We start from the raw sequence: 27,549 nt of genomic DNA, 5'->3' as shown, positions 1-27,549 counted from the left end.
AGGAGAGGGTAGAGGTCTGGAAGTCACATCCTGAGGCAGAAACCTTCACACACCGCAATGCTGGGCTGTGTACTTGAGGAGCTGTGACCTGCTGGCCTGTGGAGCCTGAGCTGGTAGCTGGCGTTAGGCTGGGCAGCCTGCCTTCCCCGCAGATACGCGACGGGCCAAACGGGATCACTTTGGTGAATCTACGATGGAATGCCGCGCGGCTCACCAGGGTTACAATAGACCACGGGTCCAACCACACTCCCTGAGGTACCGCTCTGCGGCTGTAGGTGAGGGCTTTAACCTGAGGTGTCTACTCTCCGTGGGGTGAAACCTTGGCCTGCCAACAGCTGCTGCCTTTGGTTATCCCCTGTAGACACCCTCCCCTCCAATGCCAGAAAAGAACAAACGAAGAAGAAATGCTTTTTGTGTTGAATTTAATTTGTGGTATAAACTCATAAATTAAGATACACGTCGTTGGACAATTGGAGATGGCCTGAGAGTGATGGAGCTTGTCCTGAGACACAACACAGTGCACACAGCGAGAGCAGATAGATTTCAGTGCTAATGGCAGGTCCGCCCAATAACACGTGAAGGTGTTCACTTGCTGGGTAACATCGGGGTGGCAGCAGCAGTGGTTGTTGATGGAGACATTGGCTGCTCCGCATCTTCTAGTCACTTCTTCACCAGCAGTTGCACTGTGAACTCACTGCAAGCACCGAGAGAGAGAAAGGGGATCAGACATGAGCATCCACCAGTACAGGACATCAAGACAGAACTCTACAGGAAATGCACAAACCCAGAACCATCCATTCACCTAACCAATCAGTGCTGTAACCAGCCGTTCACCTAACTAATCAGTGCTGGAACCCGCCATTCACCCAACCAATCAGTGCTGGAACCAGCCATTCACCCAACCAATCAGTGCTGGAACCAGCTGTTCATTCAACCAATAACTGTTGGTACTCCAAATGGTGCCATCCCTCTTCTTTGCACCCACTGGGTGGTTCCAGAGCTTCTTGCACTGCCCAGGAGAATCCAATACCTGTTCCAATCAATTCAGTCTTCCTGCAAAGTCATCAGTGTGGTCACAAGGCACAGCAGGTCCCCACAAACATCTGGGAGGTCAATGGCAAACGCCCCATTCATTGTTCTGATGGAACACACCAGACAGGCAACCAGAGAAAGGTGTGGAGTAAACTTCAGTAGTAATTGATTTTTATTTGCTCCTTTAGTGAGTAATTTGATTGGATGAAGTGACATGTTACACAACTGTAAAAGGGGCACTGTTACATGAAAAGGTAAAGTTCAGTGAGGGGTAAATGTTGAACTACAGAAACATCCTTGCTGGTTTGAGGTAGCACCTCTGGATGTAAGGATCCTTGCTGTACTGTTGGACAAGGAGTCAGGAGAGGTCAGGCTAGTTTATGTGCTCCTCTCTGAGCTTGAAGGGGTCAGAATGCAACCTCAGTCTGCACTCTCCTACCGAAGGCTCCTAGGCCCAACCTAGCACTGCCTAGACACAGGACAATGTTTCCGCTCACTGTCGCATCACTCCCAGGGCAGAAACAGCAAGTCCCCAGTGGGGGTCTCTCTGTGCAGAAGTCTCCCCCTTTACATCAGGGACCTGGGGTGGAAAATGTACCACTCAGCAGTCTGTGCAAGAGGTTTTTAAGTTGGTTCGTAGACTCTGGGCCATTTCTGCAGCCAGAGATGTCCATGTTCCACATATACAGGGCATGTGAGAGGCTGCGGCTCCCCAGGACCTGAAGGGGCTGCTCCTCAAGTTCAGGCTGCACTTCAGCCCCACTCTCCTGATCCTTGGGCACCCAGTGCGGAGGGTGACAAATTGGACCTCCTTGTCGGTCTGCTCCCGGGCCTGGACAAGGGGACCATTCCCAGGTCTGGGCAGCGAGCTGTGGAGGATCCGTATGAAGCGACTGCCTGCCCCCTTCCACAGATACATCCGTGTCCCTGGAGAGGGAGCACCTGGCTCTCTGGGGGTGTCCCAGGACCGGTGGGAACTGCAGGGGCTGAAGAACATCCTGGACCCAGGAGCCGACATTATAATTCAACAGTTTTGTTGTTGCAGCTTTAATCAAAGGGAGAGTGGGTTCTCTTCTGCCCCCTTGGGGACGGGTCTGTACTGGTCTCGACCCAGGAAGTACAGGCAGGGCTCCCACTTGTGTATGAACTGTCACAGCCTGAACGTGTTCTGCCTGTACTTCAGACCATTCACCAGAGACAGCGGCTTCATCAGCTGGGAGTTATGAATGGAGCAGGACTGTCACCTGATGCAGTGAGAAAGAAGTCCAGGGTATCTCGGATCTAGTTCAGTCCTGACAATGTGGGAGAAGCAGACTTTCTGCAATGCTCCAATTCTGTAAATAAAATATTGTCTCGTTTTATAAAGGCAAGTTAAACAGAGTGAAGCTCCATCTACACTGTCCCATCACACACTCCCGGGGCACGGGTCAGACACAGGGTGAAGCTCCCTCTGCACCGTCCCATCACATACTCCTGGGGCACGGGTTAGACACAGAGTGAAGCTCCCTCTGCATGCTTTGAGTTGAAAAGCCGGCAACCAGTCACATTCAAATATCCAACCGATCCCATTATTTAACTCACCAGTTTGAAGCATTTCATCCGGATAAGATGTGCTTTGCGAAAGCTGCAAAAGTAAAGCAACAAGGTTACCCACAGTTCAGTTGCCAAGATTTTATAGCGACTTGGGCAGGAATATTGGAATCGGGGCCGGAGACTCTCGGGGGTGTGTGGCAGTGATTGGATGTTCTGACCTCATCATGTCCACACCTCAACACCACCGTCTGCTGATTGGACAATATGATAAACATGCAAAAACATTGTTGCAGCATTGATAGGAGTGAACCAGCAGGCAGGTCTACAGCGGCCTGCCCCTGAACTCCCCACTGCTTCCCCCTGCACCATGTCTACTGTCTGTCTGTCCACCACATGGTCTCCCTGTGTGAACACGACACTGACTCAAAGCCCAAGTGATACAGCAGGTTCATTTGTTCCCAGTGCCACAGCACGTCTCGAGATTAGTCGGTGCGTCCAGTACTCACAGTAACTGGGGTTTCACTGGGCTCTATGTGATTCAATGCTGCAACTCACGGAGTGAAGAAGGTTGGAGTGTGAGGTGGGGGGAAGGAGGGTGAAGGAGGAGATGGGAGTGAGGGGACACGGCTGTGAGGGGAGGAGTGGGAGGTGGAGTGTGAGGGGGAGTGAGGGGGAAGGGGAGTGAGGTGGGAGGGGGGAGTGAGAGAGAGAGTGAGGTGGGAGTGGGGTTAGACTTACCCTCATAGTTGATGCACCCGTTGGAATCCTCCTGTCCGGCCATCAGCTGCTCCACCTCACTCTCGGACATCTTCTCTCCTGTGGACCAACGTGCTCATTAGTTGCAGAGTTTGGGCACGGTTCCTCTCTGCTGGTGATCTTCAGCAATGACATTGACCTTGGGTTTAAAAATGTTTAAATACTCCACGGCAGTCAAAGGAGCCAGCATCCAAAGGCAGACTGAGACACTGTGCTTGACTTCAAGAAGCATTGAGCGAGTGACAATGCTGAAACACTATCTTGGTGGGAAAATTCTCCAGTGATTAGATTCAGACCAGGACCAGGAGGAACAGAAGACATTGGAGCAGGAGTGGGCCGTCCGGTCCTTTGAGCCTGCCTCACCATTCACCGACATCACGGCTGATCTACCACCGATTCCCCGCATGATCTCCGCCTTCCTCGATTGGCTTTTTCTCCAGAGTTCCATCCACCTCTCTTTGGAATTAACTCAATGACTGAGCCTCTACAGTGCTCTGGGATAGAGAATGCCAAACATTCACCGCTCTCAGTCCTAACTGACCTCTGCCATATTCAAACTGTGGCTCCTGGTTCTACACCCTCAGTCAGAGGAATGCCCTCCCTGCACCCGGGGGAGCACCCTCCCTGTACCCAGGGGTTGAGCACTGTAAGAATTTTGTGAGCTTCAATCAGTTCTCCTCTCATTCTTCTGAGCTCTGGAGAACAGAGGCCTGATCTACTCAGTGTCTGCTCAGATGGCAAATCTCCATCCCAGGAGCTAGTCTGATGAACCTTTGCTGAAAGAAGATCCTTTTTTAGGTAAAGCAATCCAAACTGTCCACAATACTTCTAGAACAGACTGGCCAAGGCCCTATATATTTGCAGTGAGACATCTTTACTCTTGTACTCACAGTAAAGGCCTTTCTGAGTGTCAGCTGCCCCTGCACATCGGCCTTCAGTCAAGCACTCCCGGGTCCGTAAGACACAGGAGCAGAATTAGGCCATTCAACCCATTGAGTCTGCTCCGCCATTCGATCATGGCTCATTTATTTTTCCCTCTCAACCCCATTCTCCTGCCTTCTCCCTGTAACCTTTGACACCCTTACTAATCAAGAACCTATCAACCTCCACTTTAAATACATCCAATGACTTGGCCTCCACAGCTGTCTGTGGCAATGAGTTCCACAGATTCACCACCCTCTGGCTAAAGAAATTCCTCCTCATCTCTGTTCTAAAGGAATGTCCTTCTATTCTGAGGCTGTGCCCTCTGGTGCTAGACTCTCCCACTGCTGGAAACATCTTCTCCACGTCCACTCTATCCAGGCCTTTCAACATTCAGTAGGTTTCAATGAGGGCCCTCTTCATCCTTCTAAACTCCAGCGAGTACAGGCCCAGAGCCAGCAAGTGCTCCTCATACATTAACCCTTTCATCCCCAGGATCATTCTAGTAAACCTCCTCTGGACCATCTCCAATGCCAGCACATCCCTCCTTAGATATGGGCCCAAGACTGCTCACAATACTCCAAATGTGGTCTGACCAACGCCTTATAAAGCCTCTGCGTTACATCCTTGCTTTTATATTCTAGTCCTCTTGAAATGAATGTTAACATTGCATTTGCCTTCCTTACTACTGACTCAATCTGCAAGTTAACCTTCAGGAAATCCTGCACTAGGACTCCCAATTCCCCTTGCACGTCTGATTTCTGAATTCTCTCCCCATTTAGAAAATAGTCTGCGCCTTTATTCCTTCTACCAAAGTGCATGACCATTCACTTCCCTACGCTGTATTCCTCCTGCCACTTCTTTGCCCATTCTCCCAACCTGTCCAAGTCCTTCTGCAGAGTCCCTGCTTCCTCAACACTACCTGCCCCTCCACCTATCTTTGGGAATCTTTGGGTATCACGGGAATGGCACCAGAGGACTGGAGGGGGGCAAATGTTGTCCCCTCATTCAAAAAAGGTAGTAGGGATAGTCCAGGGAATTATAGACCAGAGTCTTATGCCTGTGGTGGGCAAGCTGTTGGAAAGGATTCTTAGAGATAGGGTCTATGGGCATTTAGAGAACCATGGTCTGATCAGGGACAGCCAGCATGGGTTTGTGGAGGGCTGTGACTAGCAGTGTCCCACAAGGATCAGTTCTGGGACCTCTGCTTTTTGTGATTTTTATTAATGACTTGGATGAGGGGGTAGAAGGGTGGGTTGGCAAGTTTGCAGACGACACAAAGGTTAGAGGTGTTGTGGATAGCGTAGTAGAAGATTGTTGAAGATTGCAGAGGGACATTGATAGGATGCAGGGCTGGGCTGAGAAGTGGCAGATGGAGTTCAATCCGGAGAAGTGTGAGGTGGTACACTATGGAAGGACAAAATCCAAGGCAGAGTACAAAGTTAATGGCAGGATTCTGGGTAGTGTGGAGGAGCAGAGGGATCTGGGGGTCCATATCCACAGATCCCTGAAAGTTGCTTTACAGGTGGATAGGGTAGTTAAGAAAGCTTATGGGGTGTTAGCTTTCATAAGTAGTGGGATCGAGTTTAAGAGCCGCGAGGTAATGATGAAGCTCTATAAAACTCTGGTTAGACCACACTTAGAGTACTGTGTCCAGTTCTGGTCACCTCATTATAGGAAGGATGTGGAAGCTTTGGAAAGGGTGCAGAGGAGATTTACCAGGATGCTGCCTGGTTCAGAGGGTATGCATTATGAGGAGAGACTAAGGGAGCTGGGGCTTTACTCTTTGGAGAGAAGGAGGATGAGAGGAGACATGATAGAGGTGTACAAAATATTAAGAGGAACAGCTCGAGTGGACAGCCAACACCTCTTTCCCAGGGCACCAATGCTCAATACAGGAGGGCATGGATTTAAAGTAATGGGTGGGAAGTTCAAGGGAGATATCAGGGGGAGGTTTTTTACCCAGAGAATTCCAACAGATTTGTCAGGCAAGATCTCCCCTTAAGGAAACCATGCTGACTTTGGCCTATTTTATTATGTGCTTCCAAGTACCCCGAAACCTCATCCTTAATAATGGACTCTAACATCTTACCAACCACTGAAGTCAGGCTAACTGGCCTATAATTTCCTGCCTTTTGCCTCCCTCCCTTCTTTAAAAGTGGAGGGACATTTGCGATTTTCCAGTCCTCTGGAACCATTCCTGGCTCCAGTGATTCTCGAAAGATCACTACTAATGCCTCCACAATCTCTTCAGCTGCCTCTTTCAGAACCCTGGGGTGTAGTCCATCCTGTCCGAGTGACTTATCCACCTTCTCCTTAGAAATAGCGACTACGCTCACTTCTGCCCCCTGACTCTCTTGAATTTCTGGCACGTTACTGGTGTCTTCCACAGTGAAGACTGATGCAAAATACTTATTCAGTTTGTCTGCTATTTCTTTGTCCAATGTCCACTCTTGCCTCTCTTTTACTCTTTATATACAGTATCTGAAAAAACTTTTGGTATCCTCTTTTATATTATTGGCTAGCTTATCTTCATATTTCATCTTTTCTCCCCTTATTGCTTTTTTAGTTGCCTTCTGTTGGTTTTTAAAAGCTTCCCAATCCTCTAGCTTCCCACTAATTTTTGCAATATTGTCTGCCCTCTCATTTGCTTTAATGCTGTCTTTGACTTCTCTTGTCAGCCACAGTTGTATCATCCTCCCTTTGGAATGTTTCTTCTTCTCTGGGATGAACTGATCCTGTGTCTTCCACATTCCTCCCAGAAACTCCTGCCATTGCTGCTCTACTGCCATCCCTGCCAGGGTCCCCTTCCAATCAACTTTGGCCGCTCCTCCCTCATGCCTCTGTAATTTCCTTTACTTAACTGTAATACCGACACATCCGATTTTAGCTTCTCCCTCTCAAACTGCAGGGAGAATTCTATCATATTATGATCACTGCCTGCTAAGTGTTTCTTTACTTTAAACTCCCGAGTCGAATCTGGTTCATTGCACAAGACCAAATCCAGAATGCATTTGAATGGGTCCCTTTGAATATCAACGTTTCTCAGTTTCTCACCATCTAACACACACCGTGCTTTCCTAGTCGGTGCACCAAAGTGCACAAGCTCACGTTTTTCTGTATTATATTCCATCTGCCATGTTCTTCCCCCACTCACTCAGCTTGTCCATTTCCCCTGAAGTCTCTTCACACCTCCCTCCCTACTCCCAATCCCATCTGTTTTGTATCATCGGAAAACTTGGAAATAAGATGCTTCACCTCCTGCAGCCAACTGTTGGTACAGATCACGGATAGCTGGGTCCCACTAGTCACAGCCACCAACCTCAAAGAGACTGTGTTATCCCACTCTTTGCTTTCTTTATGCAACCCCCAGTTCCAAGGGTCTAACCTTGTTGACCAAACTGTGTGAGACCTTACCAAAATCCTTCCGAAAATACAAACAACCACTGGTCACCTTCATCTATTGGTCTAAGTCCACCCTCAAAAAAGTACAACAGATTAGTCCAACAGGATTTTGATTTCATAAATCCATGCTGACTCTGCCCAATCTGATTCATTTCAGTGAGCTCTGCTTGTTACACCCTTCATAAGGGACTTCAGCACGTCTCCTCATGTTAGCTGGTTCACCAATTCTTGCTCCCTTCCTTAATAAACAGTGGAGACACAAATTCTATCCTCCAATCCACAGGAACAATTCCTGAACGTGTGGAAGATGACCGTAGTTACTAGAAGCCAAACTGTCCTCCCCAGGCCATCACTTCAGGAGTTCCTCAGAACAGCGTCCTGATCCCAACCATCTTCAGCTACTTCACCCATGACCTTCCTTCTGCCATAAGGTCAGAAATGGGGATGTTACTGACAACTCCACTTGCAACTCCTCAGCCATTGAATAATCCGTGCTTGCAGGCAGCAGGATATGCAGGACTTTCAGGCATGGACTAGTAAGTGGCAAGAAGCATTTGCGCCATGTCAGTGCCAGGCAATGACCAGCTCCAATGCCTCTTCTTCAACAGGCAGGCATTGTAGCATAGTGGTTAGCATAATGCTTTACAGCGCCAGCGACCCAGGTTCAAATCCAGCCACTGTCTGTAAGGAGTTTGTACGTTCTCCCCGTGTCTGCGTGTGTTTCCTCCGGGTGCTCTGGTTTCCTCCCACATTCCAAAGACGTACGGGTTAGGAAGTTGTGGGCGTGCTATGTTGGCACCGGAAGCGTGGTGACACTTGCGGGCTGCCCCCCAAAATCATTACGCAAAAGATGTATTTCACTGTGTGTTTCGATGTACATGTGACTAATAAAGATCTTATCAGATCTTATCTTATCATATTTAATGGCCCTATTATCACAGCTACCACCACGAACAGCCTGGGGGGTCAACGTTGTCCAAGAATATAAACAGTGTGGTTAGAAGAGCAGATCAGAGGCTGGGTATTCTGTGGGAATGACTCCTCTCCTGACTCCCCAAGGCTTTTACAACAACTTAGAAGGTTGTCCAAGGCAACAGCAGGATGTAGATCAGATGGAAAGTTGGGCAGAGCGTTGGAGGATGGAATTTAATCCTGACAAGTGCAAGGTGATGCATTTTGGGAAGTCAAGTAGAGGTAGGCCACATACACTAAATGGTAGGGCATTAAGGGATGCTGATGAAAAGAAGGACCTTGGTTCAAGTTCATAGTTCCCTGAAAGTGGCAACACTTGTAGATAAGGTGGTGAAGAAGGTATATGGGATGCTTGCCTTCATTGCCCAGGGCGTAGAATGTAAGAGTTGGGACATTATGTTGCGACTTTACTAAAGACTGGTTAGACCGCACTTGGACTATCGTGTGTAGTTCAGGTCACCAGACCATGGGAAGGATGTGGTTGCATTAGAGAGAGTGCAGTATGTTGCCTCGTTTGAAGGACTTCAGTTGGATAGGCTGAGCTTGCTTTCCCTGGTGCAGAGAAGACCGAGGGGGACCTGATAGAGGCACTAGTTACAGGCATCCGATCACAAAAAAAGCTTCTGCATCACCCTCTCTCTCCTACTGCCAAGACAGTTTTGGATCCAATATTATAAGGATCCAAAATCCAATGTTCTGCTATTATAATAATAAAATTATGAGATTATAGGGTATATAGTCAGAAAATTTTTTCCGTGGGAGGGTTATCATCAACACGATGGCTTAGGTTTAAGGTGAGAGGAAGGGGTTTTAAAAGGGATCTGAGGGCTAAGTTTTTTTACACAAATAGTGGCTGATATCTTGAACAGCCTGCCAGAGGAGATGGTGGAAACAGACACAATCACTACATTTCAAAAATATTTAGACAGACCCTTGAATAGGCGTTGCATAGAAGGATACAAACTTAATGTAGGCAATGGGATTAGTGTAGATGGGCAAAAAGGTCAGCATGGATGTAGTGGACCGAAGGGCCTGTTTCTGGGACTCCATCTACAAGGCAGATGGAAGATTCTCTTTCCTGGATGAGAAGGTTAATGATAATAACTAGGATTGCCTGAGCATTAAAGTCTCAGTGGGGGTGGAGTTTTTGAGGTTTATTCAGGAGAGGTTTTTGACACAGAATGTAGATTGACCAACGAGGGAAGGAGCATTGCTGGACCTTGGGGAATGGAGCTGGTCAGGTGGAGGGAGTGTCAGTGGGGGAGCATTCTGGAGATAGTGACAATTACTCTATATATTTCAAAGTGGTTATGGAAAAGGATAAGGATAGACCAGGAATAAAGGTCTTAAATTGGGGGAAAACCAATTTTATTAAAATAAGACAGGACCTGGAAAGTATAGACTGGAAGCACCTACTTGCAGGTAAGTTCACATCTGCACAGTGGGAAATATTCAACAGAGAAATAACAAGAGTTCAGGGCCATCGTGTGAAAGGGTGAAAGCCAGGGGTAACGGGTAGAGGCAACACTGGATGTTGAGGGATATTGAGAGTTGGATAAAGAGAAAAAAATGGAAGCGTGTGGCAGTTGAAGAGAACTAATGTCAGAGGTATTTAAAAGTGTAGGGAGGAACTTAAAGAGGAAATTAGGAAGGCAAAGAGGGGTCAGGCAATAACATTGGCAGACAGGATTGAGGTATGTCCAAAGGTGTTTTACAAGTATGTTAGGGATAAAAGAATAACCAGGGAAAGAGTGGGGCCCGTTAGGGACAACAGGACAATCTGTGCGTGGAGCCAGAAGGTAGAGGTGAGGTGGTGAACTCAGCAAAGGGAAAGGTGAAATTCTAGTGCAAGGCTCCATAAATAAACTTGATGCCTTGGTGGGCTCACTGGTGGATAAAACCCCAGGATCAGATGAGATTTATCTCAGGCTGTTACGGGAGGCAAGGGAAGAGATTTCTTGGGCTTTGGCTGAGATTTTTACATCCGTTGGCCACAAGTGAGGTACCAGATGACAGGGGCTGGTAAACATGGTCCTCCTTTTCAAGAAAGATAGCAGGGAAGAGCTTGGCAATTACAGATCTGGGACCCTAACATACGTCGTAGGGAAGTTATTGGGAAAAGTTCTGAGGGAGAGGATTAATGATCACTTGGAAAGGCAGGGACTGGTCAGACAACATGGCTTGGTCAAGGGAAGACCTTGTCTGACCAATCTGATTGAATTTTTTGAGAAGGCAACAAAATGTATTGATGAGGGCAGGGCAGTAGGTGTGACTTACATGGACTTCAGTAAAGCCTCTGACAAGGTCTCACATGGGAGACTGTTTCAGATGGTTAAGGCCCATGGGATGCAAGGCAGGTTGTTAAATTGAATCCAAAATTAGCTTGGCAATAGGAGAGCGAGGGTGATGATAGAGGGTCGTTTTTGTGATTGGATGCCTGGTGTCCCACGGTGACTGGTGCTGGGACACTTGCTGTTTCAGTTGGATGTGGATGTAGGTGAAATGATCAGTTAGTCTGCAGATAACATGAAGATCGGTGGAGTTGTTGACAGTGGGGAGGGTGGCCTTAGGCTACAGGGCGAGTTTGATGTGTTGGTGAAATGGACTCAGAAATGGCAGATGGGGTTTAATTCTGATAAACAAATGGAAAAGCATTGGGCTTATTAGAGATGGACAACATGGCTTTGTGTGAGGCAGGTCATATCTTACAAACTTGAGGTGACTAAGATGAGTGGGGGTAGGGCAGTGGATGTTGCCCACATCAACTTTAGAAAGGCATTTGACAAGGTCCCACATGGGAGGCTCGTCCAGAAGATTAAGATGCATGGGATTGATGGTGATTTGGGAGATTGGCTTCAAAATTGGCTTTGCCATAGAAGACAGAAGATTTTGGGGGAGGGGTGTTATTCTTGCTGGAGGTCTGTCACCAGTGGTGTTCCACAGGGATCAGTGCTGGGACCTCTGTTGTTTGTGATGTATGTAAATGACTTGGTTGGAAATGTAGATGGGTGGGTTAGTAAGTTTGCAGATGACACAGAAATTGGTGGTGTTGTGGACAGTGAAGAAGATGGTCAAAGGATACAGTGGAATACAGATCAGTTGCAGACATGGGTGGAGAAATGGCAGATGCAGTTTAATCCCGGCACGTGTGATGTGTTGCACTTCAGGAGGTCAAACCTAAGAGGGAAGTATACAGTAGCCGGCAGGGCCATTAACAGCACTGATATACAGCGCGATCTTGGAGTCCAAATCCATAGCTCCCAGAAAGTGGCAACACATGTAAATAGGGTTGTAAAGGTGTATGACATGCTTGCCTTTGTTGGTCGGGGCATTGAGTACAAGAGTCAGGAAGTCATGTCGCAGTGGTATAAAACTTTGGTTAGGCCACATTTGGAGTGTTGGGCAAACAGAACTTCACACCATTACAGCAAGGATGTGGAGGCTTTGGAGAGCGTGCGAAAAGGTTCACTAGGATATTGCCTGGATTAGAGGGTATTGGCTATAAGGAGAGGTTGCACAAACTTGGATTTTTTTCTCTGGAGTGTCAGAGGGTAAGGGGAGACCTGATAGAAGTTGATAAAACTATGAGAGACATAGATAAGTTAGTTAGTCAGAGTCTTTTTTCCAGGGTAGAAATGTCAAATACTAGACGGCATAGGTTTAAGGTGGGAGGGGGAAACAGAGGGGGGTGGGTGTCTGGAATATGCTGCCGGGGAGGTGATGAAAGCAGAGACGATAGTGGAATTGATGAGGCATTTGGACAGACACATGAACAGGCAGGGAATGGAGGGAGATGGACCACGTGCAGGCAGGTGGGATTAGTTTAATTTGGCATCATGTTCAGCACAGGCATTGTGGGCTGAAAGGACTGTTCCTGTGCTGTACTGTTCCTCCAGGTGGTGGAGGCAGATACATTAGGGACATTTAAGAGACTCTTAGATAGACACGTAAATGATTTCTCTGCGGGGGTGGGGGGGCTATGTAGGAGGGAAGGGTTAGAGAGATCTTAGAGCAGGATAAAACATCAGCACAACTTTGAGGGCCAAAGGGCCTGTACTGTGCTGTAATGTTCTGTGTTCTATGTTCTAAATGTGCGGTGATGCATTTTGGGAATATTAATGTTGTTAGGACATACACCATGAATGGTCAGGTCCTAGGGGGTATTGGGGAACAGGGGGACATTGGTGTGCAAGTCCAAACATCCTTGAAGGTGGCAATGCAGGTAGATAACGTGGTTAAGAAGGCATATGGGATGCTGGCCTTCATTAGTCAAAGTCAAAGTCGAGTTTATTGTCATCTGCACAAGTCCATGTGTGCACAGGTGCAATGAAAAACTTACCTGCAGCAGCATCACAGGCACACAGCATCAGATAAGCAGCATTCACAAGAAAAACATAAATTAAACATAAATTATACACAATTTTTACCAGAAAGAACACCATTCAGGGCACTTCCAACAGTACATCTGTAGAAGTTTGTTAGAGTGTTCAGTGACAAGCCAAACCTCCTTAACCTCCTAAGAAAGTAAAGACACTGGTACACTTTCCTTATGACAGGATGGTGCCCACAGGTCATTGTGGAAGTGGTGGGCTGAATGGTCTGTTTCCATGCTGTATGTCTCCATCACTCTGTAACACCATTAAGGACAAAGTGACCCACTTGACTGGCAGCCTGTCCACCAGCTCAGCATTCACTCCCACCACCACCAGTGGCTGCAGAGTTTACCATCTACAGAATGCCCTGCAGTTACTTTCCCAGGTAACAGAACCTTCCAAACCCTAACCCTCTGCCCCCACAAAGGATAAGGACAACAAACTGCAGCTTTCCCTCTGAGTCCCACACCATCCTGACTTGGAAATATATCGATGCTCCTTCAATACTGCTGGATCTAAATCCCGGAACTCCCTCTCCAACAGCACTGTGGGAGCATGGACTGGAGTAGTTCTAATGGACCAGTCACCAGCACCACCCTAGGTGTTGGTGAATTGGCAGCATGGGAATTGTATCCATCAATGAAGAAATATTAATAATAAATAATCAATTAAAGAAGAAATCAGATCACTGGCTGGAAACTAATCAAGGTTTGAGACTTGCAGTGAGAGGGAAGCAGACTCACCAGGCTTCGGATCAGTAATCTCTGTGGTTAGTAACATTCTAAATCTTACTTGTCATTTATCAGCCCATGCCTGAAAGTCCTTCACATCTCGCTGTACACAGGCAGTGACTGCTTCACACCCTGAGGAGCTGCAATGCTCAATCATCAGCGAACATCTCCACTTCTGGCTTAATGACAAATGAACGTCATTACAGAGGGCGTCTACGTGCACAGTTTGGGCTGCAGAAACAGAGGCACAGATTACGACAGCAGGGAAGTCTCTGTGAACCTTTATAAACAGTTGTGTTTTGCCTCCAGCTGGGGTATTGTGTCCTGTTTAGATGCCACAATTTAAGAAGGTGCAAAGGACTCAGAAGAGATTTACTAAAATGATTTCTAGGATGAGGGGCGTTAGTTCTGTGACAGACTGGAGTACTGGGGCTGTTCTCCTTGGAATACAGGAAACTCAAATTTCTCTAAGGAGGTCTCTTGGACAGAAACTATTCCGAAAGGTGGAGGAGATGAGCATAGGGATGCAAGAGTCGAAGACAATACTTCAGCTGAGGTTGGAGAGGTGTCTTATGAAAATGGCCTCCATGCTTCTGTACTCTGTGCCTCTAATGATAGATAAATTTTTATCAATACAGCCCAGGATAAGGTGTTTCTTATTAACCACTTTCCCCACCTGCCCTACCATGCTCTATGATTTGTGTACCTTTCCCTCAGGTCTCTCTGCTCCGCGCCCTTTGTTCTATATTTACTTCTTCACATTCCTCTGACCAAAGTGCCTCACCTCACATTTCTCCACATTAAACTTTGTCTGCCATGTGTTTGCCCATTGCACCAGCCTGTTTACATCCTACTGCAGTCTATCACCACCATCTTCACAGCCCACAACACTGCCAAGTTGTGCGTCACCTGCACATTTAGAAGCTGTGGCTTGCACCCCCAAGTCCAGGTCGTTAACAGAGATGGAAAAAATCAGTGGCTCCAACACCGATCCCTGGAGAACACCGCTGTTCACAGTCCTGAGGAAGGGTTTCGATCCGAAATGTCCACAATTCCTTTCCTTCCACAGATGCTGCTGTGATCCGCTGAGTTCCTCCAGCAGATTGTTGCTCCAGATTCCAGCATCTGCAGTCTTGAGTCATCACTATTCACCTTGCTGAGTCTGAAAAACAATTTTTCACTGCAACCCTCTCTTGTCTGTTACTTAACCAACTTTGTCTCCAAGCTACAAGTACTGTATCCCTTTTATGCCATGAACTTTGCTGATTAGCCTGTTATGTGAAACCTCATCAAAATCCTTCGGGAAATCCAAGTACATCATATCAACTGCATTACCCTCGTCAACTCCATCTGTGATCTCATCAAAAACTCCGTCCAATTTTGATTAAACGTGATTTGCTGACTATTATTCTTGACCCAGATGTTGCCAGCACTGAGGTTAAACTGACTGGTCTGACATTGCTGGGGTATCCCTTACTCCATTTTTGAACACGGGAGTAACATTTGCCATTCTTCAGTTCTCTGACACCAGCCCTGGCATCCAAAGAGCAATGAACAGGTATGGACGATGTCCTCCTGTTCATTCCTCAAAATCCCAGGATGCCTCCCATCTGTTCCTGCCTACTTATCTACTTTAAGTTCAGCCAACTTTTCCAATACTTTGGAGACACAAGGGACTGCAGATGCTGGAATCTGGGACAACAATCTGCTGGGTTGAGCAACATCTGTGGCGAGAAAGGAGTTGTCAACATTTCAGTCCTGATGCAGGGTTTTGGGTCAACATGTTGACGATTCCTTTCCTCCCACAGATGCTGTTTGACCCATTGTGTTCCTCCAGCAGATTGTTTGTTGTTTTTTCTAAAACTTTAATCAGCGGGAGTGCTCAAGGGGGTGCTGGATATAGGTATCTAAAAGAAAAGGATTCACAGGGCTGTGAGGAGAATGCAAGGCACAGGGACTCACTGGTTGGTCTTGCATTGAGCTAGGACAAACACAATGGGCCAAACAGTCTCTTCTGTGAGTTCACAATGAGCTGTGGCTAACACACTGAAGATTTGGCAGAGGACAGATGTAACCTTGATGGGGCTGTTTGTGTTTGGATGATCCTGTGTAGGAGGAGCAGGTGAAGCCTAGCAGGAGACCACTACCAGCAGGCACAGTAGTGTGGTGGTTAGCGTGACGCTATTACAGCGCCAACCACCCATGACTACAGCGCCAATGACCTGGCGCTATTACAACGCAGCTGACTGTAAGGAGTTTGTACGTTCTCCCCGTGACTGCGTGGGTTTCCTCCGAGTGCTCCGGTTTCCTCCCACATTCCAAAGACGTACGGGTTAGGAAGTTGTGGACATGCTATGTTGGTGCTGGAAGCGTGGTGACACTTGCGGGCTGCCCCCAGAACACTATGCAATAGATGCATTTCACTGTGTGTTTTGATGTACACGTGACTAATAAAGATATCTTATCTTATTTAACCATCACATCTAGAGGTCAAGGAGCTGGCAGCAAATCCTCCTTGGAGCTTGCAGTGAGTGTATGGGAGAGCATCCAGTTGGACCCACCTCCAGCCCCACAGTTTGATTAGCCTCAGAACCAAAAGTACAAGGGGAGAAGGGTGCACTGAGGGACCTGCAGCTCGAGAGGTCCTTAGGCATGTCCGTCAGGTTGTGGGTCCAGATCCTGCACGATTTGAACCACGTCTCTCCCTTCTTCTACTGGGAAAGTGGCAGTGAGTCTGTAAGTAAGTCATGGGGCTGCTGGCTGACAACACTTCCTCCGTCATGGATCCAGAGGCATTTGATGACTTCGTCCGTTTTCTCCAGATCCGTCCAGTGAGAGTGGGCGCAGAGTTTTGTGGGAGGACCTGCCGAAGGTCGGCCCAGAGGGCAGTGATAGAACTGGATGCTCTGCTGACGTTGGTGGAGTTGACCAACGTCCTGCACTAGTTCTGGTGGGGCAAGTCCCCAGGACTGGAGGGATTCACTGTGGAGTTCCTCAGGGTTTTCTGGAATGTCCTGCGAGGTGACTACCGATTGGTCCTGGGGGAAAGCCTGGTAACCGGGGAGATGCTGTCATCGCTCTCCTGTCTAAGAGGGTTGATCTCTGCTTTTAATGCAATTGTTGACTGGTCTCCCTCCTTGGCACGGATCACAAGATCTTTGCCTGATCCTGTCCACCTGGCTGGGCTCTGTGCAGCCCATGTGACTCACCCCAGCCAGTCCTACATGGTCCCAGACTGGTCCACCCAGGATAACTTCCTTTTGGTTTGGCATCTGTTCCACCTCACCCAGAGGGCTGATCTGTCAGTCGTCTTTCTCTCCTTCAACCAGGAGAAGGTGGTTGACGGGATGTATCACAAATTTCGGGACTCTGCACACGTTTGCACTTGGGCTGCATTTTGTGGACTGGGTCTGACTTTTGTACGTTGCTGCAAAGTGCCAGATGGAAGTCAATGGGTCCTTAACACCACCCCTTGGCTGTTGGAGAGGAGTATGTCATGGAGGCCACTCGTTTGGCCAGCTGCATCTTCTTCTTCTGAGGTTGAAGAGTCTGGCTCGGTGTGGGCCAGGTGTGGAGGTGAGGTGGTCCTTTCAGCTTACACTGACAATGTGCTCCTCATGGTCACAGATCCCGTTGACCTGCAGAGGATGCACAAGTGCCAGTGGGTCCTTTCAGCTGGGTCAACTGGGAGAAACATTCCAGTCTCCTGGTAGGTCAGTGGTGGGTGGACTCCCTGCCAGAAGAGATGAGACCGTGTGTGTGGAGAACCACACACCTCCTCCATCTGGGAGTCTCCCTCAGACCTGCTGAGGAACCCTGGCTGATAAACTGGCAGGAGGTGGAGGTGAGAGTCACCTCCCAGGTAGGCCACTGGACAGGACTGTCCCCAGTTACCTACAGGGGCTGAGCACTACAGAAACCAACCGGTGACCTCCATGTGCGGTGGGTCACTTTGGTCACCAAGATCCAGAAGAAGCTGGTGAGTTTCTTCTGAGGCAAGAGGGAGCACGGGGTCTCTGCCACAGTTCTGCTTCCTGATCGAGGAGGGTGGTCAGTCACTGGTGTGTGTCTGGACCCAGGTCACCTTCGGGTCCTGCAGAGGTACCTGTACACTGAGCATCCTCCCAGACTGGGTGCACTGGCTGTGGCCGGATGTAGGGATGGACCAGATAGCACCCAGACACTGACGAGGGTCACAGACACTGACGGGGTGCAGACGCTGACGGGGTGCAGACGCTGAGGGGTTGCAGACGCTGAGGGGTTGCAGACGGTGCTCAACTAATTGTCAGCCCCTTTGCCACTATACACCCAAAAACTAGTTGCCTTCCCTTGGGCTGCTGAAGACTGAGTCTGCAGCAGTGACCAGAGCCTGGACCTGCGGAGTGCGGAGAGAGTTGTTGGTCTCATCCACTGTCTACGTGTCCACCCCACAGATACTCTGTGTGCATTGGACAGGCATCACCCAACGCCTGAGCCCACAAGAAGTCCATTAATGGACATGTAGACTTAGATACTGTTCCTCTCACTGGACACACTGCTGTACCTTACACAGAAACTCCTGCATCCACTCCATTTCTTGTCTCAGGTTATTATCCCACGGACTGCTCCGGGCCTGTGAAATTGTCCCATGAAGAGCCTTGCCCTGCCTACCCCATCTCTGCTGCCCAGCCCTGCCCTGCCCAGCCCTCCCTCGCCCGCCTGTCCCTGGCCCTCCTCTGCCTCACCTATCCTACATGGTTGAATGCTCACCTGGGCTACATTTGTCCTGATGTCCCAGGCCCATCCACAGATCCTTATCCATCTACTCTGACTGTGGACAGGGAAACAGAGGACCAAGTAATTACTGGCAGGGATGGAACACATAGATGTCCTTCTCTCCAGTGGTAACTGCAGTGTATCAGAAACAAGCAGTAAGAGAATAGCTGTGGCTTAATGAATGGGACAATTGGCACACAGACCCCGGTGAAAGGAATGAGTAGGAGAGGGGTAGATGGAAGAGGCTAATGAGTGTTGTCTGAGCAGTTATCTGCAGGGCACAGAATAGAAATCAGCAGCCAATACCAATGCAAGATCAATGCCTGTACGCTCAGTAACAGCCCCAGGTCTACCTCCACCTCCAACCAGACACTCACCCAGCGTCGCGAGCACATGACGAAGCTCTGCCCCCATTACCGTGCCGTTTCCTTCCTTGTCAAAGACTTTCAAACCTTCTATAAAATCTTCCAAAGTGCCCTGGTCCTTGCTTCTTGAGATGTGTTGCAGCATTGGGAGAAAGGTCTCAAAGTCCAACATCTTCTGGTTCATCTCTGTGAGGAGGCAAGTAAGGGGGGGTCAGACTGACAGATGGAACAGGGAGTACGGGCAGCTGGGCAAAGAACTGAACTGTGGAGGGGCCAGTGGTGAGGTACTGTTCTGGTGTCGATTGGTAAGGCTGTTCCTGCACGTTCGTGTATGTGTCCATTCATATTTACCTTGTAATTTAGTGCATGTGTTTACTTCTCCACATCTGTGATCATAGTGTGTGTAGTTACATGTGTGCCTGTATGAAAGGGTGTGCAAGACGGTATTTCTTTGTTCGGACATGTGTGTGCTTATTTTCCCTCCAGTCACGTCCCTTGCCACATCCCACCACTGGGTCTGGATCTGGTGGCCATCACCACACACCTCGTGTCACTGCTGGTGATGGGCGGGGGGTGGGTTGAAGGGTTGGGGGATGGAGGGGCACCACTGACCTTCTGGTTTGGGTTTGCCCAGCACTTTCATGACCTCAGCGTTGGTGGGGTTCTGCCCGAGGGCTCGCATGACATCGCCGCACTGGGCGTAGGTGATTTTCATCTCACAGGACGGGGTCCTGTCGAAAAGGGCGAAAGCTTCCTTGAATTCTGAAAGAGGAGACATGAGGAATGGATTGTAAGTGTGGAGGTGAGAGACATCAAACCGTGCGTACAAAGCTAGACATACATGGACAAGTCAGGCACAGGGCTGGGTTTAGCTTCAGGGACACAGGGACAGGTACTGGGAAGGTACAACCAGCCAGAATCAAATGATACCCGGATACACCAGAGAAAAGAGCAGTCACAAGCCAGAAGCCAACAAACAGGTGTCTCGAACAGTGGGGTCAGTATCAGAATGAACAAGAAATAGACAGAGCCAGCTCTGCCAACACATCAAACACACGGCACATGAAGGAGATATGGTCAATATCACCGGGGTAGGAATTAGAGAGTGAATAAAGCACGGAACACGGTCAGTCCATGTAGGGAATGAGGTCAGTGTTAGGTGTGGATGATATCAGGATGGGTCAGTCCCCAGGGGTCAGGGTCAACATCTGGAGCTGGGGTTGGAGTCATTGCTCAGGGTGGGGGTGTCATGGCCCAGGGTGAGAGTCAGGGGTCAGGGTCAGTGCCAGGGGTGGGGTCAAGATCAACATCCAGTGTTGGGTGGGGAGTTGGGAATCAGGGCTAGGGTCAGGGTCAGGTATGGGGTCAGGGTCAGCATCAGGGTCTGGTCAATAACCAATACTGGGGTCACTGGAAGTTCTCCTTGTCTTTCCCCAAACACTTGTCTAATCAGCCATTGTGAGAAGTTGGAGAGCAGGACAGGGACACAGACAGAGGAGAGAATATTACACCCAAAGGCATCAACTCACCTTCAATCTGGTCGTTGCTGAATTCAATCTGAAACAGATAGAAGGTCAGTGTTATTGAAGAACAGGTGATGAAGGAGTGGTGTGTTTCTGCTGACACGGGGCTGGGTCATGGTGAGGGATACGAGCCCCATCTGATGAGACAGTCTCAGGCCAGTGAAAGGAGTCTGCAGCAATCCCAACACATAGCTCTCCATCATAACTTTCACCTGGACTGCAATGGGGGTTTATTTTGGGCAGCCATTCTTGGCTGCAGTAAGATGTCAGGTGATGGTCCAGATGAAATGTCTTGACCTGAAACAGCGACTGTCCGTTTCCCTCCACAGATGCTGCCTGACCCGCTGAGTTCCTCCAGCAGTTTGTTTTTTGCTCCAGATTCCAGCATCTGGAATCAGTTCGTCAGCAGTGCACAGAACACAGTCATTCTGCTCCTTGACCTTGTGTGCCCTGACTGATCGATAAACCTCCCTCTTCTCAATATCCTCCACTGGCCTCATTAGCTACCTCAGAACCAAAAAAATTGGAGAACATGTTACACTTTCCAATAAGACGGGAGGCAGATGTATCTATCCTGCACTGTCCCTGCTGATCAGCTAGGTGAGTGAGCCGAGGATGGGCAAATGGTGTTCAATCCAGATAAGTGTGAGCTGTTGCATTTTGGGAAGTCAAACCAGGGTAGGACTTTCACAGTGAACGGCAGGGCCTTGGGGAGTGTTGTGGGACAGAGGGAGTTTGGAGTACAGGTACATAGTTCATTGAAAGCGGCATCACAGGTAGACAGGGTGATGAAGAATGTGTTTGGCACGCTGGCCTTCATCAATCAGGGCATTAAGTATAGAAGTTGGGACATTATGTTGCAGTTGTACAAGGCAACGGTGAGGCTGCACTTGGAGTATTGAGTACAGTTTTGGTCACCTCGTCATTGGAAAGATGTCATTAAGCTGGAAAGAGTGCAGAGAAGATTTACGAGAATGTTGCTAGAACTCAAGGGCCTGAGCTATAGCGAGAGGTTGGGCAGGCTGGAACCTTATTCCTTGGAACATAGGAGACTGAGGGGCGACCTTAATAAGAGGTGTATAAAATCACGAGGATCATTGATAGGGTGAATGCACTTGGTCTTTTTCCCAAGGAAACAGAACCAAAAACTCGGGGGCATAGGTTTAAGGTGAGAGACAAAATATTCAGAAAGGACCTGAGGGACAACTTCTTCACACAGAGGGTGGTGTGTATATGGAACGAGCTGCCAGATGAAGTAGCTGAAGCAGAAATAATAACAACATTTAGAAGACATTTGGTCAGGTACATGGATACATAGAACATAGAACATTACAGCACTGGACAGGCCATTTGGCCCACGATGTTGTGCTGATCTTGATGCCAATTTAAACTAAATGTCCTCTTCCTGTGTATCATCCATATCCCTCCATTCCCTTCATATTCATGTGTCTATCTAAAAGCCCCTTAAACTCCACCAAACTGCCTGGCTACTACCCCTGGTGACCCATTCCAGGCACTAACCACTCTCTGCCTAAAAAGTTTACTCCTCACATCACCTTTAAACTTCCCCACTCTAACCTCAAAAACATGTCCTCTGGTGTCTGACATTTTTACCCTGGGGAACAGATTCTGACTGTCTACCCTATCTATACCTTTCATTTGCCACCCCTATTCCCTTTCTTCTATGGACAAGCCAGAACTGAATCCAAACTTGCACTTCACCCTGGATCCCATGCATCTTTATCTTCTGAATCAACCTTATCAAATGCCTCACTAAAGTGCATGCAGATAACGTCCACTGCCTTACCCTCAACAAGCACCTTTGTCACCTCCTCATAAAAACAAGTTTGTAAGACATGACCTGCCCCGCACAAAGCCATGCTGACTGTTCCTAAGCAGGCCATGCCTTTCCAAATGTGCATAAAACCTATCCCTCACTCTTCTCTCCAATAACCTCCCTATCACTGATGTGAGACTCACTGATCTGGATTATCCCTATTTCCCTTCTTGAACAAAGGCACAACATTTGCTACTTCCTGATTGTTCAGAACCTCTCCTGTTGCCAGTGAGGACACAAAGATCCTTGTCAAAGCCCCAGCAATCTCCTCACTTGCTTCTTTTAATATTCTGGGATATATGCCATCAAGACCTGGGGAATTATCCACCTTAATGATTTTCAGAAGACCCAGCACTACCTCCTCCTTAATCTCAAAATGTCCCAGCACATCAGCATGTCCCACTCTGACTTCACTGTCCTCCAAATGCTTCTCCTCGGTAAATACTGACACAAAGTACTCATTTAGCACCTCAGCCACTTGCTCTGACTCCAAGCACCAATTCCCTCCTTTATCCTTGAGTGGACCTGCCCTCTCCTTAGTTATCCTCTTTTTCTTAATGTAAGTATAAAGTGCTGTGGGATTCTCCTGGATCCTGCTGGCCAAGGCTATTTCATGGCCCCTTATGGCCTTCCTAATCACCTGCTTGAGCACTTTCTTGCTGCTTTTATATTCCACAAGGGCCCAGTCTGATTTTAGCTTCCTAAACCTTACGTATGCTTCTTTTTACATCCTGACTAAATTTAGCACCTCTCGGGTCATCCAAGGTTCCCGTACCTTCCCATCCTTGTCCTTACTCCTTACCAAACACGCCGATCCTGAACTCTGATCAGCTGGTCTTTAACCAACTCCCACACGTCAGATGTGGACTTGTCCAACAGCAGTTGCTCTCAGTCAACACCCCTTAGCTCCTGTCTTATCCTGTCAAAATTTGCCCTCCCCCAATTTACTACCTTCCTGCAAGATCCAATTTTATCCTTACTCATGACTATCTTAAAACATAATGGGTTGTGGCCACTATTCTCATAAATTCTTAAAATGATAGGAAGCTTCAGAACATAGAACATAGAACAATCACAGCACAATTCAGGCCCTTCAGCCCACAAAGCTGTGCCGAACATGTCCCTACCCTAGAAATTACTAGGCTTACCTATAGCCCTCTATTTTACTCAGCTCCATGTACCTATCTAACAGTCTCTTGAAAGACCCTATCGTATCAGCCTCCACCACCGTTGCCAGCAGCCCATTCCATGCACTCACCACTCTCTGAGTAAAAAACTTACCCCGACATCTCCTCTATATCTACTCCCCAGCACCTTAAACCTGTGTCCTCTTGTGGCCACCAATTCAGCCCTGGGGAAAAGCCTCTGACTATCTACCCTATCAATACCTCATCTACCCTATCAATACCTTTAGAAGGATATGGGCCAAACACAGGCAAATTGAACTAGCTTAGATGGGCACTTTGGTCGGCACGGACCAGTCAGGCTGAAGGGTCTTTTTCGTGCTGTATTACTCTGGGAGCATGTGACAGGAAAATGTAGGGAAGTTTTACTTTGTATCTAACCTGTGCTGTTCAGTTGTAAAATACCATACGAGTGGATTTCTCACAAATCAGGAGCCTGAACAATAATCAAATTAAATATTAAATAAAATTAAATAAATCTGAGCTCGTCCTGTCCCGGAGCAGGAAGGAGCTCTGGGCCAATCCGTCTCCCACTGCCACATTGCAACTCTGACCTGTTCACAATCTCCCTCGGAAGTAAAAGCCCTTTGGATGTACAAAGCAGGGAGAGCTCATCAGATATCTCAGTCTGACTTGGATGGGAATGATTTTTCTTTCAGAACTGCCCGAGGACTGACAGCTCCCACAAGTGGTCAGGGTCACATGGGTACAAGCAGATTACTGCAGGGCCTTTGGTAGCTGGATCACATTGCACACGCCTTGTCCTGCTGGTGGGGGGAGGGAATGCTCAAGGCGGTGGACGGGTGCTGGTTAAGGAGGTTGCTTAGTCCTGGTTCCGGAGCCCTATTTCATTTCATCACACTCCTGACTTGTGTTTGAAGGCAGTGGAACAACCTTGGGGAAATACAAGATAAGTCACTCCCTCTATGGCTCAGCATCTATCCTGCTCTGGTTGCCATGGTAATTATCTGCCTGCTCTAGTGAAGTTTCTGGTCAATGGTGGACATTGACCACCACGCCTCCTGGTTAGTGATGGTGAGGGTTCAGCAAAGGCGTTGCCGTCGAAGGCCAGCGGAGGAAGCTGAGACTTACTTAGTGGAGATGGTCACTGCCTGGTGTGCGTGCATTCACATTGTACCGTGTGCCAATGGTGGAGCATGGGCTACTGGTCAAAGATACTGATGGGGTGTGTGCTTTATAAGTACAGACAGAGAATAGAAGAGCAACGAAGTCTGGATGGACCTCCATAAAACAGCCGGGGTGCTGTGCCCTGTTCTGGGAAGGTGTGAAGGCTTTGGAGAGGGTGCAGACAGTATTTAGCCGAATGATTCTGGGAGCAGAGACGTCAGTTCTGTGGACAGACTGGAGAGGCTGGGGCTGTTCTCCCTGGAACGGAGGAGGCTGCGAGGAGATCTGATGGATGTGTCTAAAATCATGAACGGGAGAGAATAGGTAGCGAAAACCTGCTGCTGTTGGTGAAGGGTCAAGAACCAAGGGAGGTGGGATGAAGAACCAAGAGTGACCGAGCAGTGGTCGGGTAGGGAGTCACTGTCGGTGTTGGGGAAGGTCCCCCTGTGGGTGTAAAGGGAGCTGGGAAAGGACCGACAAGGGAAAGGTTCACTGGGCTGTGGGAGATGGGGCAGTGGGCGGGCCGATTGGCCTTGGGGTACTGACTCAACCGGCCTTCCCCTGTAGCCCCTCTGTGACTGTGCCTCCCACTCCCCCCCCACCCCCCCCCCCCCCCCCGCCCCCCCGCGTTCCTCTCCGGCCTCCGACCGCTCCTGTTCAACGTCTCCAGCACTGCCCCCGGTTTTACCCCAGTACCCGCAGGGCGGGCGGCGCGGTCAGCGGGGGCGGAAACGGAACGCGGGGGTTCGGAGAGCGGGGGGTGGGGAAGGGTACGGGGAGCGGGGGTACAGGGAGCTGAGGAGGGGTACCGGGACCCGGGGAAAGGTACGGGGAGCGGGGAGGAGAGCGGGGGAGGGATACGGGAGGCAGGGGAGGGGTGCGGATTGCGGGGAAAAGGTGCGGATTGCGAGGGAAGGGTCGGTCCCCGCCGGCCTCGGGGGTTTGCCGGACACCGGAGCCCGGAGTGACGGCCGTTCTGTCCCGGTGACCGAGCTCTCATTGTCCGGACACCGGGACCGGGAAACGCCCGCGCTGGCCGCGGGGAACCCTCCGGCTGTGCCCGGGCGCCGCCGCCGCTCCCCGCAAACCGGACACCGGAGGCGGACGGAGCGCCCACCGGGCGGGGGTCGGGGATGGGGATCGGGAACCGCCCCGCCCGTTCCAGCAGCTGCCGCCCGAGGTCAGGACAATAGCGGAGCGAAGACTGCGGCCGGTGCGGAGCGGGTGCGGGTGCGGAGCGGTAGCGGCGGCTGCCCGGACCCCCAGCCCCACTCGCCCGGACCCCCAGCCCCACTCACCCGGACACTCTTTGGGTCGAAGGCTGGCTCCTTGGGAGGCTCGGCTTCTGGGGGAGGCGGTGCGGGTGCGGCTGGTTTTGCGGCTTCCTTCTTGGGTTCTTTTTTGGGGGCCATTGCGGAGCGAGAGCGGGTTCTGCAGGAGCTGCGGCGGCGGATCCGCCGGGCCCGCCTTATATCCGGGCGCGGGGCAGCGGCTGCCTATAGATGGAAGGCTGCCCTCCCCCGGGACACGGGCCGAGCTTCGGTCCCGCTCCGCCCCACCGCTGCTGACGGGGGGGGGGGGGGGGGGGGTTGAAAACCGAGTGCGACCAGGGGGGGGGGGAACCCCGGACCCCAGACCCCGGTACCGGCACTGGCACCGATCGCCGCTGCGCTTTGTGCGATTCCGGAGCTGGACGGGACGGAGGGTGAGGAGTGACCCCGGCCGGAGCTCGATGCCCCGGCGATCGGGCAGCTGATCCCCGAGTCCCGAAATACCGTCTGCGGGAGCACGGCCCGGACCTCGGGGTTGCACAGGCGGCACGTAGTCGGCGTGTCCGCGGGACCGCGCTCGGAATCCAGCCCCCGGGGTCCGTGTCCATGCACCTGTCCCCTGCCCCACAGAGCCCTCTGATCCCTTCCCCACTGACCCCTGTCCCACAGAGCCCTCTGGCCCCCTTCCCCACTGACCCCTGTCCCACAGAGCCCTCTGATCCCTTCCCCACTGACCCCTGTCCCACAGAGCCCTCTGATCCCTTCCCCACTGACCCCTGTCCCACAGAGCCCTCTGACCCCCGTCCCCACTGACCCCTGTCCCACAGAGCCCTCTGACCCCCGTCCCCACTAACCCCCGTCTCCACTGACCGCTGTCCTTTGATCCCCACTGACGCCCGTCCTCTGATCCCCACTGATCCCTGTCCTCTGATCCCCGCCGATCCCCATCCCCACTGACCCCGTCCTCTGATCCCTACTGACCCCGTCCCCACTGACCCCTGTCCTCTGATCCCCATTGATCCCTATCCCCACTGACCCCTATCCCCCACTGACTTTGTCCCCTCTGACCTCTGCCCCCACTGACCTCTGTCCCTGGGAGCCCAGTGACCGTCACAGTCGAACAAACTGTAGTTGAAGGATCTCTACCTTTAAAGTCAAGGTACCTCAGCTACAGGTCCAGGTACACTGCAAGGATACTGACTGGTGAGAAACACTTCATTGGAGCTTCTTAGATGAGCAAAAGGACAGAGGGTGAAATAGGGCAGGAAATAAGCAGCACATGACAACTCCAGGTTACTAACAGAACTGAGCACCAAGTACAGAAAGGAATCTGAAATATTCTGGAGTCTTGTACACAGAAAGGAAAGCAATCAGAGACCAAGAAGGAAATGTTCTCACCCTGGCAGAGGGCATGGCTGGTGTACTGAAGGACCTTCCATCAGTCTTCACTGAGGAAGATGTTGCTGGGGTCTCAGCAAAGGAAAGTACAAGTCAGATTGTGGATGGGATAAGAATGAATTAAGAGGAGCCACTGGAAAGTTTAGTTTCACTTACATTGGATAAACCCCCTGGTCCAGGTGGGATACTGAGGGAAGTAAGGGGGAAAACTGAAGAGATCTCAGGCAGAATCTCCCAAGTACAGGGATGGTGCATGGGGATAGAAACTTCAGTTCAGAAAAAGGGATAAACTCAATAATTACAGATCAGCAGCAAGGAAAGCTCTAGAACAATGATTGGAAATGGAATTAGCAGCCTCGTGGACA

At 49.8% G+C, this 27,549-nt stretch overlaps 1 protein-coding gene across 1 annotated transcript; it reads right to left on the bottom strand.

Moving 5' to 3' along the window:
• Positions 1–421: 421 nt before the first annotated feature.
• Positions 422–26,290, bottom strand: myl4 (myosin, light chain 4, alkali; atrial, embryonic). The gene is made up of 7 exons (XM_052038480.1): positions 25,814–26,290; positions 20,373–20,400; positions 19,456–19,605; positions 18,856–19,029; positions 3,304–3,381; positions 2,614–2,656; positions 422–694 (listed from the first exon to the last, which is right to left on the bottom strand). The coding sequence occupies exons 1-6, from the start codon at positions 25,925–25,927 to the stop codon at positions 2,628–2,630; spliced, it is 573 nt and encodes a 190-aa protein (XP_051894440.1). The 5' UTR covers positions 25,928–26,290; the 3' UTR covers positions 422–694; positions 2,614–2,627.
• Between the last annotated feature and the right edge of the window lie 1,259 nt (positions 26,291–27,549).

Source organism: Pristis pectinata, chromosome 25, assembly GCF_009764475.1.
Source record: "Pristis pectinata isolate sPriPec2 chromosome 25, sPriPec2.1.pri, whole genome shotgun sequence".
Classification (NCBI taxonomy): domain Eukaryota; kingdom Metazoa; phylum Chordata; class Chondrichthyes; order Rhinopristiformes; family Pristidae; genus Pristis; species Pristis pectinata.
This window is presented reverse-complemented; position numbering and strand designations above follow the sequence as displayed.